General features: G+C 33.6%; 1 protein-coding gene across 1 annotated transcript in view; it reads right to left on the reverse strand.

The window, feature by feature from the left end:
- Positions 1-13,380, reverse strand: part of LOC110100859 (importin beta-like SAD2 homolog) — a 47,632-nt gene that overhangs the window by 6,583 nt on the left and 27,669 nt on the right. Inside the window, exons 7-15 of the mRNA XM_020828563.2 lie at positions 13,143-13,217; positions 12,778-12,855; positions 8,708-8,770; positions 8,541-8,624; positions 8,097-8,257; positions 7,902-7,941; positions 7,661-7,804; positions 4,387-4,506; positions 4,087-4,305 (exon numbers count right to left, since the gene is read on the reverse strand). Coding sequence (XP_020684222.2) covers positions 4,087-4,305; positions 4,387-4,506; positions 7,661-7,804; positions 7,902-7,941; positions 8,097-8,257; positions 8,541-8,624; positions 8,708-8,770; positions 12,778-12,855; positions 13,143-13,217 — 984 coding nt within the window. The remainder of the gene's footprint in view (positions 1-4,086; positions 4,306-4,386; positions 4,507-7,660; positions 7,805-7,901; positions 7,942-8,096; positions 8,258-8,540; positions 8,625-8,707; positions 8,771-12,777; positions 12,856-13,142; positions 13,218-13,380) is intronic.

Raw genomic sequence — 13,380 nt, forward strand, 5'->3', positions numbered from 1 at the left:
CGCTATGCACATGGAACTACAGTGTTTATAAAATGTGTTTAAATTATTGAAATTTCCTAGAAACGGAAGTACAGGCAGAAGAATACAAATCACGAAAAAATGATTGTTATATTGCTTTTAATACTAGCATACTTGCTCGTACATCAAGTGTGTGTGAATAAAAATTTAAAAATAAAAATCTACAATATCTTTGCTGCAATATTAAACAAGTTAATAATGTTTATTAAAAAGAAGGGGTTAAAAATATCCATACCCAAATTTTAGATTAATGATTGCACACATCGTTATTCATAAGTTGCTTCTAATAAAGAGTGAGTAAATATCTATTTTCACTCATACTTCTACAAAATGTGGCAGTCAAGCATTTATTTTGCCACACTTCTCATAATTTAATAATTTTTTTATAAATAAATATGATAATTATCATCTTATTATATCAAACAACATCTTGGGTCTATTGTTCAGAGTAACGGTGAAATAGATGGGGATATTATTAGTAGAATTCAAGTTGGATGATTGAAGTGGAGGAATGCATCGGGCTTGTGTAATAGAAAAGTCTCCCTCAATCTTACGGAAAAAATCTATAAGACGGGGGTTAAACCTGTAATGCTTTATGGTGCAGAATGTTGGCCATTAAAAGAGAAGCATAATATTAAGTTAAGAGTTGCATAGATGAGGATGCTCAGGTGGATGAGTGGTTTTACTCTTAGAGACAGGATAAGAAATGAGCATTTACATGAAAAAGTTGAGTAGTCTAGCGGAAGATAAGATTAGACAGAGTCGCATTAGATGGTTTGGTCACATAAAACGGCAGCCTTTCGATGACCCGGTTAGGAAAGTGGATGTATTAGATTTGACTTATATTGAGAAAGGTAGAGATAGACATACAAAGACTTAGTTAGAAAATATTAGAAAGGACATTTCTTTATTAGATTTAAATGAGAATTAACTTTTAACATGACACAATGGAGAAAAAGGATTCAAGTAGCTGACAACATAGTGGGATGAAGGCTTGGTGTTATTGTTATATTATATCAAACAACAATAAAAATATTTCTTAGATGACATGATTAAAAATTATATTGCAAAGATCATAAATTCATTCTAAGTGAAAGTTTATAAAATTTATGTACCAAGCATCGCTTATTAGTTTTAGACTTCAAAATAAAATGGTGGAATTCATCCATGAGACAAACATGCACCACAAGTCTACAAAATACCCTAGTAGACTAAGCTGCCGTCAAGGATCATTCCGTGGGCTCCAAAAATTCACATCCCGACCTCTCCATGACCCTCTTTCTTTTTTGGATCGGTGAGGAGAGTTTTAACGTTTAAGTTTCGAGGCAAATTTTCAAAAGATAGATTGGGTTTTAAATAAGACATTACCCAGAGATTTCACCCTCATTTTGTAAAGACTTTATGATCTAAGTTTAGGTTTCCTATAGACGCAAGTCCCTATAGATTATCCCCCCCCCCCGAAATAACGAGAGAGAACTTTCGATTAAGACTAGTCGTCAAAAAGATACACGATATCCGGGTATAATAGCAACATATTTTGATATTGAAAATTAAAATTTAATACCGTATACTTAAAGCGGATGGTGGGGGGAATAATGATGAACCCGATCAAAATCCCATGATTTTGTCATCCTGGGTCATCGTGGTCCTTAGTCTACTTAGTCAGAAGAAGTAATAAACCCAATCTACCTTCTAAATTTACTTGTGGCGGCATTTGGCGACAAAACCACTTATCATAAGACACATACCACGTCCTTACTAGCAAGAGATAATTTGAGAATTAATCTTAATGATATTCTCGACCATGCATTTGCTCTTTATAAACTAAAGTGATTTTCAATCTTATCTACCTAGGCAAATTATTGCGAAGGGTGCATAGGTATTTTTCTTTAAGTGTTAGATAATTAATTTCAAATTTTTTAATATATATAGAGTTTTGAAGCTTTTGGTATAATTTAAAGGTTAACCCCTCCGCTTGATATTAGCTTTCAACACTGTCATCATCGGGATGACTTTATTGTTACCTTAAATGCTCATATTTAATGAGTATGGGAGACATTTTAAAAGTTTTGGGTCCCCTCCAATTGAGATTTTCTATCAACACGGCTATCATCAGGAATTTTAAAGTCATTTGAAAATACTTATATTTCAGAAGCATTTAGAGGCATTTGGAAATGTAGAGTCCCCTCTAATTGAGATAAACATTCAACACAGCTACATTAGAAATTTTAAAGTCATTTGAAAATATTTGTATTTCATAGGCGTTTGGAGGCGTTTGAAAATGTAGTCCCCATCGGTTGCGATAAACATTCAACATGGCCATCATTGGGGTTATGTCAAAGTCAATTTACATGCTTGTATTTTATAAAAATTTGGGAGGCATTTAAATGTTTAGGGTCCCTTTCAGTTGAGATTTTCTATCAACATGACCACCATCGTGGATTTATGGATATAATCATTTAATTAATTGGACCTTGTAAACTCTATTTGCTTGCAAACAAAGGATCAAGTCGAGCTCCTAATTAATGGAATTATTGTGCGGATATCGGAACCAATGTTTATTTTGATGTGTGAATTTTCTTTGTAAGAGACGTTAAAGGCCTAATATGAACGTATAACAATAAATACTCCAGTCGGTGCTACGACTGTGTATTTGTTCAACGATTCTCTCTCTTTTAGACTTTCATATGTGCACTGCTTATGAACTTTTCTTTCAAAGCTTCTCTCTTTTAAAACTAATGCATGATATAGTTCCACATATGACTCTTGCATTAATTCAAAAAATCAATATGCATATTGATGGTTTCTTGATCTTTTATGTTGAATCCTGTCTAAGTAGATTAATTTTCTACTCACTCGATCATGATTGTAGTTAAGGATTGGTGTTAGTGAAAAATATATCTAAATGAATTATCCACCTCCGTTACACTTCAGGTTGACTAAAAAGAGTCAAAATGGGGTGTGACAACTATAATATACCAACATTGCAGTTGAAATCATAATGTCACCTATAAATCTATTAATAAATAGCTTTTGATTAATACACGCATTAAAAATAAAAAAAATGATGAATGCTAAGAAAAAATCTCATGTGAAATTTCAAATTTCATATATATTTTCATTAGAAAAATAAAGGCAATAAAAGTCTAATTGAAGATAGAGAAGAAAAACAAAAATTAGACAATAAAACTCTAACTAAATGCGGAGAAGAAATATAGTAATTAGAGATATGTAATCGGATGGGAATTTGGAATAAATGGAATTAAAGTCAAATTAAGGGTACAGTGATATCAGAACGTTTGGCTTTTCCTCCAATTGGATGCAATTATGGTAACAATGCAGTACTGGAAAACCAAGGTTGTGACAAAGTTTTTAATTTTAAGAGATAATATTAAATGCAATAATAATAACAATAATCTAGTATACAGAATAAGCTAATAATAACATCAAATAAGTTAATAATAACACTGAAAACTAATATCTATTAGATGTATGGTTATCAAATAAGTTAATAATAACATTGAATACTAATATCTATTAGAAGTATATATATATATATATATATGATGTAAATCATAAAATATAAGATTAGGATTGTATTTGGGAAGTATTATAAGCCACTTTTATATAGTAATAATAATATAGATTATGTAATTCAAAACTTAAACATAAAAAGACCTTCTAAAAGCATATATAACTTAATATTTTTAATCGAACTGATGTTAAAGAGTTGCAAACTTATCAAAGAATAATTAGAATAAGTATTTTTAAGATCATTTGCATAATCTTTAGAAAATTCCAATAGGCTTAACATAGAGAAATGTTTCCATTTGTGTATTAAAAAAAATATATCCATAATAGATTGCTCTCTTAAAATTAGGTTGACATTGCTTGGCGCTTTAGAATCCCACCTATTCACAATGCTTGAAGGCCTATGTAGTATTTCAGGTATAACATGTACACCATGATAAAAAAATTCAGCAATGGAACCAGTTTCACTTCTAAAATCATAGGCTTTTAACAGTTAAATTATGGAAAATTTTGAAATCAAGCAGACAGTGAGCATACCTGAGGCCAAGGTTCTCGCATAGATGGTATTTCCCTCAAAATAACACTAGCTATATTGGAGACAACTACAGGGATGTGAATCGCAACCTTATCCTGCCCAGCCTCAAGCACAGTGCTAAGAAAATTGAAAAAGAGACGAGATTCATTTTCATCTCCAATACCCATCCTGTTAACCAGAACTTGCAAGAGGGATGTCCAGTCAGGTGGAAAATATTCATTCTGCCAAATTGAACAGAGTAAAAAATTGATGGTTGTTTTTCACAATAAAAGAAAAACCTGCAGGTTTCATGTAATTCTTACGTTAATAAGTTCTGTAATGGCTCCGGCAGCAGCAGCACGAACTGGATAATAATTGAAACCTCCATCATCAGACCAGGTCAATGCCTTAGTCAGTAAACTATAGATATTTGCACTCATAGCCTACAAGGAGACAAAGCAAACGCGTTAATTGCATCAATAAAACAATGCCTCATCATTTTATCAGTAAAGCATTACCCTCAAGATGTTAAAATGAACTCACATTCTCCTTTTATAGAGTTGAGCATTCAGATAGTTTGGTCAATCTTTAAGTATCCTATCTATCAATTGAAAAAAACAATTAGACTGTTTCTGAAAACACTTGCCTGCAATAAAGCTTGATAAGCTTTCAGAAGTTCTTGTGACAAAGCAAGTGTTTTGAGTAGCATGTCATCAAGATAAGTGCATAATCAAACCGTTAGAAAGCTTATAAACTAGAAGCATCATAAAATAAACTAGCTTATCATCTCTTTAAAGGTTTTGTCAATGGCTAGGTCAGAAGTACTTACAAAATGCATCAATTAGGGCTGTCAAAACTGGGTCACGGGTCGGGTCCAACCCGAAATTGACCCGACATTGTCCAACCCGACCCGAACCCAACCCATTTTTTTGCAAAAGGGTCAGTTTTCTGAACCCAAATCCGACCCGCTTCAGGTCCAGGTCAACCCGAACCGACCCGATTAGAGTATATTTTATTAAATTTTTTTATTTAATTCAATTCATTTAAATCTAAATCAAATTAAGGTAAGATTTATTTCAATTAATTTAAAATAAATCAAGATTAATTTAATTTGGGCAATAATGTTTATAATTTTTTGAAATATCACTTACTTATTTCATAAAAATCCATTAAAATCCTCCTAAATTAATTAAAAACAGGTCAAACCGGGTTGATTTCCGGTTTCCGGGCCAACCCGAACCCAACCCGATTTTACAAACGGGTCGAAATCCCTAACCCGAACCCGACCCAGTTCGGGTCGGGTTTTTGGGTCGGATCAAATATTGACACCCCTAGCATCAATGTTTGAGCCTTTTATATAACATATTCAAATGATGTTCAGAACAAAAGAGAAAATTAGCATAGATTTGATCATTGTAACAACTGTAACAAAAAGTTCTGGTTTCTAAAAGCTAGGTGCATTCCATCGACCCTGTAAACACCATGCCATGAAATAGTTTTTTGACAAAAAAAAAAACATAGGCCACTAAAAGAGTCCAACCTAATTTGAAATCATCATAGTCATATTAGGCTTATCCATGAACTGTTTGAATCATTCTTCTCCATGCATTCCTGCCATGTTATGAGAGGTTTTAACTTCATTTTTCCAAATCATTTTGTACACCTTTCAGCAATTCCACATTTGGTCCAATTTTATTACTAATCATTTCACATCAATTATATCTACCAATCTTAAAATCAAGCTCACCTTTTAAATAAGCGCTCGAATGACTGTTAGAATTTTTTTTAATAATTACTGTTTTTATTAAATTTAATAACTAAAGCCGCAGCCAAATAAATGTTGCAGCAATAATAATTACTAGAGCTATAGCAGCATCTAAAAAAATATATAAAACATTAAGGATATATTCCCAAAGAAAAATTGCAGCCATTAATTGCTCCAATTAATTAATTCAAGGTTTTTTCCCTATAAGGAAAAAATACAATAGCAAGCTTCTTCCACGGCTGTGATCGCGTCTACTCTCCACAAGAAAAAACAACGTCGTCTTCTTCTCCAACTATCACCGCATCAATGATTGATCAGTTCTTTTGCAGTGAGCTCGTGAGCTGGCTCGCGAGCATGCCTTTATTGTACAAGCCAAGATCGAGCACGCCCTTTGAGCTCGACTCAAGCTCGAGTTCGAGCTCCCGATTTGGCCGGCGAGCCAAGCTCCAGATAAGCATAACTCAAGCTCGGCTCGAGTCTTTTACAACCCTAACAACCTCTTTAATGACCAACAAACAAATCTACATAGCATAACAAGTCTAATAATAATTTTACAAATGAATTAATTTAATATTATTTGATGAAAAGGAAGCGAAAAATGCCAAGATATAATTGATCATCTATTCTAGAGGAGGATTGATCTCTCCCAATCTCTAGACGCCGCTAGAGCCCAAAGGAAAACCTAAATCTATGAGATCTCAAATTTCAGCTAAATTCAAGATGCTCTAACCTTAGGAAACAAACTATTTAATGCATACAAATCAAAAGGAAATCCCTAAACAGTCCCTACATTCAATTTCCCTCCTAAACTCCCTTCAAAATCCTTCCTATTCGGTTCCTTTGAGCTCGTAGAAACGAGCGGCTATTCCGGGAGGCGGAAGAGTTCCACGACTAGACCAGCTGGACCAGTCCATTGGACCGGTCTAACAATTTTCTAGTTCAATTTAACCTAATTCAAACACAATAGCCAGATCAGCTATCTCAAAATCCGTGCCCATGAACAACGAAATCTTGTAGGAATCCCAATGATGATATGGTGATAAAATAAACAACATGCTCAAATAAATAGCCCATCAATTATTGAAAAAAGCTCATGCCCCTCAGGTTCAATATGGTGTTTCTAACAAACATTAACTCATGAGGTCCTACATTTTAATCCTAAAGTGTCAAATGTAATCAACATAGCATGAGTATTAAGACAGCATCGTACAACCATTGTGACTAGAATAATGGCTTCAACAACTAACTTTTCTAATAAATAAAACACTTCTTAGGCTATAAAAGGGGCTTAGCGTCAGTATCCACATTTTAAATATGTAGAGTAAAAAAAATCAGTCAAGTGGTGGACCCAATAAGAGTTTGCCATTTCGATTATGCCAAACTGGACCTTCGTCTCACAAAGCTTGACTTCAGTCAAAGTTCTCCCATTGGAAAACACCCTTGAAGTAAATCTAAATTGCTTTCTTGGTTTATTAGGATGGTGGTGAAAGACCGTGTGATAAGAACACATACACCGGTCACCGAGTATCCCAACACATGAGGCATATCTTGCATGCAACAAAAAGCATCTCTCAAGTAGACGTCTTATCACTTCTCCACACCTTACAAATTTCCTTTAGTTTCTTTCATAATTTAAACCAACATGCAAAAACAATATCAGTGAAAGCAATATCATTCACTGATTAAGTTAAAAAGGGACCTTCAGAATTATATATTTACATCAGAAAATGAAGTTGGTAAATCTCTTGTAATTTTGCCTTACATTTACATTTGGTGCGTATCACCATATTTTGCTATCAACCTTTCCCTATATACAACATACAAAAAATTACCTGAGGAAGGCAGCAAGCAAGCTCTCCAAGTAACCAGCTGGCAGTCGAAACCAAATATGGAGAACAAGGACACAAGGAAAAAATTGGAAGTACTCGATTTTGAAGCAATGTATATATGTACTCAGAACTTCTCCCTTTAAAGAACTGCAAAAACAAAATTTAAATCATTCTGGAATCAGTCTTTGTCATAGCATTTATAACGCCTGGTTTTAAATGGGGAAAATTAATTGTAGATGCTTACATCTTGGAGACCTCCATATGCCATCAAAACACCATAATAACTGCCAATTAGGACAATGAAACATGCCAAACAAACTTCTAGTTAGTGAAAAATGAAATTAAGCCTTGCAAATAGCAAAAGCACCTATGAAGAGGACTTTCTTATGATACAGCGCTTAATAATGAGCGTGATAAAGTTTCATTCAATTTAACTCACTCTTTCAAAAACTTTGATGAAGACTCTTCTGCACCACAGGGTATGGGAAACTTTGATAGGAATGGTACCACTAATAGTTCTCCGACAGAGCTGTGACCCTCTTTTTTTTTATTTCTGTCACGTTTTTTGCATTTAGAAGCAGTAGATACAACAGGTGGACCCTAAAAAAATATTCAAAATATATATTATCAAAAGAAGAAATAAAGTTTAAAAAATAAAATTTTCAAAGATGTGCAAGCGGCAACGACAAGCAGGAGCAAATGGGGGAGAAAGGTTAAAGGAAACAAAGAACTTTCAAAAATTTAAAAACAAAATTGAAATTTGTTTCATCAAAACATATCCAACAATAAAACTGCGTAGTAATACCAGAGAGAAATTAAAAAATCTGGAAAAAAAAATGATGTGTAACAAACAGTAAAGCTTAAGCTGCTTCATGAAAATGACCTTCGACATTGCAATCACACCAAGCAAATTGATTGCACTTTTCCTTGCCGTAAATAGATCCTCAATCAACCCTGAAGTGTCATCCTGCAGAAGGAAATTATCAACTTCTTTAAAAAAGCACCAAAAACAACAAAAACATTAAAAAAATAATAAATCAAACACCATACAAGGTTAGATGGTAGGTTCTTCCTTAAGTACTCATCGGCATCCTCTTCCCACTCCGATGCATCCTTGAGAAAACAAAAAAATGAATTATATGATTAATAAAATCATGTATTGAACATTCATTGAAAATAGTTTAAATTAAGATCATTGTTTCGCCTTTGAGCTACATGGTATCAATATGGAATAAGAGACAATGAGTAGTAGAATCCATCACATTGCTCTCATCCTTCGGAAGAGATGGCAAGGGTTCAAATACCAACGAAAAAAAATTACATGGCAACAAGAACAAAAGAGACAATGAGTATCACCTAACGCATTGCTCTTGTCCTTCAGATGAGACGGCAAGGGCAATCATCCACGGAAAAGAGTAGCAATAAGTGGATAACTTATATCTTTATCTAATAAACTGTGCCAAAGTACATATAGTTGATCAAAACATTTTGAAATCCAGAAGGAAGATGTACTCATGATTGGGTTAGTTACAGTGTTACACTAGGTTCAATATATTTCAATCATAATAATATGCATTTCTGCAGTAATAATATGATAGTTTGAAGCATAAATAACTATTTTCCAACTTATTTGAGTGTGGCTAATTTAATCCCAAAATATCATGTTGCTCCAATTTAACCCCCCAACAATATAAAATTGATCTAAAATAGTCCCTCACATTATAATCATGATATAAAATTGATAACAATTTAATCCCAAAAAAATCATTTTGGATCAAATTTGTAAGTCTAAAGATTAAATTAGAGCAACATAATAATCTCAAACTAAATCGGCTATATATTAATAGTTGGGGAACTATTTTCTTTTGAAGTTTACATGTGTATGCGTGCGCGCGCAAATGTGTGTGTGCATGCATGCACGATATGTGTGTTGCGCTGTGTAATGCTAGATAGGTGGTGGACGTAATGCAAATCAATAGGAAATAGAAAGCAAGAAAGGCAAGATGAAAAAACAATGAATCCTCAAAGGTCTTCGCATCAAATCTTCAAGCTCTTAATGTCAAATCCTCAAGATATTATATTGTCGAATTGCAAGGCTAGAAAACTAGTGTAAAACCCGAAATTCGTCATTTGAGTGCGTCGCACGCATTTCGATGCGTCACACGCATTTCGATGCGTCGCGACGAACTTAAGTGAAATTTAGATGTCGTCGAAATTTTACGAAATAAATTTTATTAAATTCGTCACGAAATTTCGATCGAAACGATATAAAGGATTTATATCCAATTTCGCACGGATTTGAAATTAAAATTCGTCGAAGTTTGTTTAAGTAACTTTTAGCCATTCTCCCCATTTTACCCCTCAAGGCTTATTAGAGAGAGTGATAGGATGAGGGGCACATGCATAACTTCCCTTCATATCTCTCCTTAAGCCATTCTCACGCCTAAGGGACCGAACATTTCGGTCCCTTGTGTTTTTGTTCGGCCGTGAGAGAGGAGCGGGCAGAAGAGGAAGGAGGCGACGGGAGGGCTCAAACGGCGGCTCTCCGGCGATGGAATTAGGGGGGAAACGAAGGAAAAAGGCTAAGGAAGAAGAGAGGTAAGTGTAGTATGAAAGAAACTTCCCTCTTTTGTGAGATTTTTGCTTGGAGAAATTTTAGAGTTTTAGAAATTTTTGAAGCTTGTAAAGGAAAAGAGTGTAGGAAGTTGAGGGATGGCTTTTATGTGAAGAAATTAGGTGTTTTTCCTAAATTTTTAAGTTTCAAAAATTAGGGTTTAATAAAACATTTTACTTTAAATAAGGATTGGTGTTAGGAATGATTTACAAGCATAATTGAAATAAGATTTTAAGTTTTCCTTAACAAAATTTTAGAGTTTTAAACTAGGGCTTTTTCAAAAATTAGGATTTTGATCTTGCATGTTCACAAATGTTGTTCCTAACAGTTTAGGAGGCCTCTAATAAAAAAGAAAATGAAATTTTGATTAAAAAAATATTTTTCCCTAATTTATTAATTAATTAATCCGAAAATTATTAATATAATTTATTAACTAGATGAAAGGAATGTTTTTTTTTTTATGATTAGGTGATGAAAATAATAAATATTGAAATGCTAAATTTTGGGGTTTTATTTAAATCCGAAAATAACAATTTAATTTTAAATGAAATTAATGATTTTGGAGATTTGAATGCGTATGTTTAATTTTGAAATTTCTTTTCCCTTAGGTTGAATAAGGGAAAGTGGTAAGGAGTGCGAGGTAGTTTAGCGAAGAAAGGTTTTAGGGTAAGTGACACATTGCATTCTAAAATTCATAGAATTTCCTTATGTATTGCCTATGTTTCTTAGCCTCATTAAATTCTCTTATGTTTTTCTTATGTTTAATTTTGGATGTTAGCACAAATCTCAAATCTTGTATTATGTTCTTTATGTTGCATATGGTATCTTCATGTAATGTTCATGATAATATATTTTACTTTCATGCCTAGTACAAGCATTCACATACATGTGGCACATCATCTGATTTTATGAAATCCCTTACGTTATGATGTAAATAATCTTATTGTTATGATTATGGAATACAAGTTTGTGTATGCTGAACTGCGGAGTACCAAATATGGATAAGGTTCTTTGGAACAATAAGGCTCTTAGAGCAATATGATGATAAATGGCCAATTATGAATTTGTACCTGATCAGTACAATACGGGTACTCCGGTACGGGTGTATACTATATGAGAACTATATCATGTAAGAGTTATAGGAGATAAACATATGATAGGTAAGAAGGAACATTACATATGGCATCAAATCTTACATATGACATTAACCTTACATAGATATATGATGTTATCTTGCATATCAAATTCTTTTTCATTGTATAAATTTTAGATTGAAATATGTCAATTGCTGAGCGTAGCTCACTCCCTAGCTTTGGGAAAATTTTCAAGAGAACCTACTCATAAGTGATGGCTGAACACCCGAGGTTTACTTATAGTCGTCGCGTAACGGGTGACAGGTTCTTACTTGTTTTTCCTAGTTATAAATTTTTGAGTGGTTTTATCATGATTGAACAGATTAAGTTTATAACCACCTTGTATATGAACTTCCTTTTTGTAATGGTTTGAATGTTAAATACATGTTTTGGAAAAAGTTTAGAGGCGCTTTTATGTTTCTTTTAAAGTCTTTTAGAATTGTTATGTATGAAATATGATCATTAAATTGTTTTGATCGTCCGACTTCGTTCCCGCCTCGAATTGACGAGCTAACCGGGGCGGGTCGTGACAACTAGGAAGCAACAACAAGTGCTAAAGAAAATTTTTATTGAAGTCAACATAGAATCCATAACCAATAATGAACTCACATACATAAGGTACTATATATAAAGGAAATAAGACTCTTATTAAGAATGAAAGCATCCATATCCTTATTATGTCCATTGCAGGAGAAAGAAGAGGTCTGCGGGTTCGGAAAATGCTGAAAGAGGCATGTGGGAGCACTACATATGAGATGCAGGATTTCACGTGTGCTGCAGTTCAGAGATAGTGACGTGTTGCGAGTTGATTTCACGTGAGAAAGTGAAAGACAAAAGCACACGTGAGTTGGAGTTCAAGAGAAGCCAGATACTAGATATTGTGGTAGGGGAGAGATAACAAGGATTAGCACTGGGGTGAGAGTTTGAGTGAGCAAGCGCACACGAGATTGAGAGAGAGAGAATACAGCAGTGCACTAGGGCAAAAAGTAGTGCATAGTTGTTGGGGTTTCCATGAAAACCAAATATTTTTTAACACATTTATAAACTCTTATTATCAACCTTGCTCTAAAGTCCCGTTGATAACTATAGAGATTCTGATATCAAATGACAGCAATGACTGATAAAGAAGCGCACTCATTCTCAAGTGCAATTGCACATAAATTTGGACCAATAGGGTCTTCATCTACAATACCAAATTATAAAATGTAAACTTTGGTCGGCATTGTTTTTAATCCAATCATATTTTCCCATTACTAACTTCAAAACTTCACCAATTGAAAAAAAGACACAAATAAGCACCTATGATGAAACTAAATGTCACATAAACACAAAAAGGTCTGAAGCAGGTCAAGAAGGATGAGAATATAACTCACTTTCTGATGCAATGCTACTGCAGGGAAGATTGCTGAATCTAATAGAGAAGAAAAATGTGGTGATACCAATCTCCACCCCTGTAAAAATTAACAGTTACAAGATATAACAATATATCATAATCCAATTTTTCAATAACAAAAGTTAAGCATTGTTTGCCACGTTAAATAGAAGTAATAAATATTCATGAAGTAAGATTTCTTCCTCAAATAAAGCATCATTAATAGAACGACAAAATAGATCCTCACAAATGATACTTTTAATGGAACCAGCACATAAAGCATTCTAGAGCAAAAATAGATCTAGTAGGAATAGTAATCTAGGAAAAATGGAGAAATTTTATGATGGAAAACCAAGAAAAACTTACGGGGCCTGTTTCAAGTACATGTGAAATTACATCAAACGCCAGAGAAACAATCCGCTCTGGAAAAGCATCCAACATCTGCACGACCACAAATGTCTTAAAACCATACATAAAGGAAACACATGATAGAAAACCAGCAAGTATAGAAAATATTGACAAAAAGGATGCTTATTGTATTGAGAAAGTCATCAAGAAAACCCATGTGTGGTGATAATGCCTGTAAAGTGACATTATTGTCCTT

The sequence above is a fragment of the Dendrobium catenatum genome, unplaced genomic scaffold (genome assembly GCF_001605985.2).
Source record: "Dendrobium catenatum unplaced genomic scaffold, ASM160598v2 fragScaff_scaffold_1271, whole genome shotgun sequence".
In the NCBI taxonomy this organism is placed as follows: domain Eukaryota; kingdom Viridiplantae; phylum Streptophyta; class Magnoliopsida; order Asparagales; family Orchidaceae; genus Dendrobium; species Dendrobium catenatum.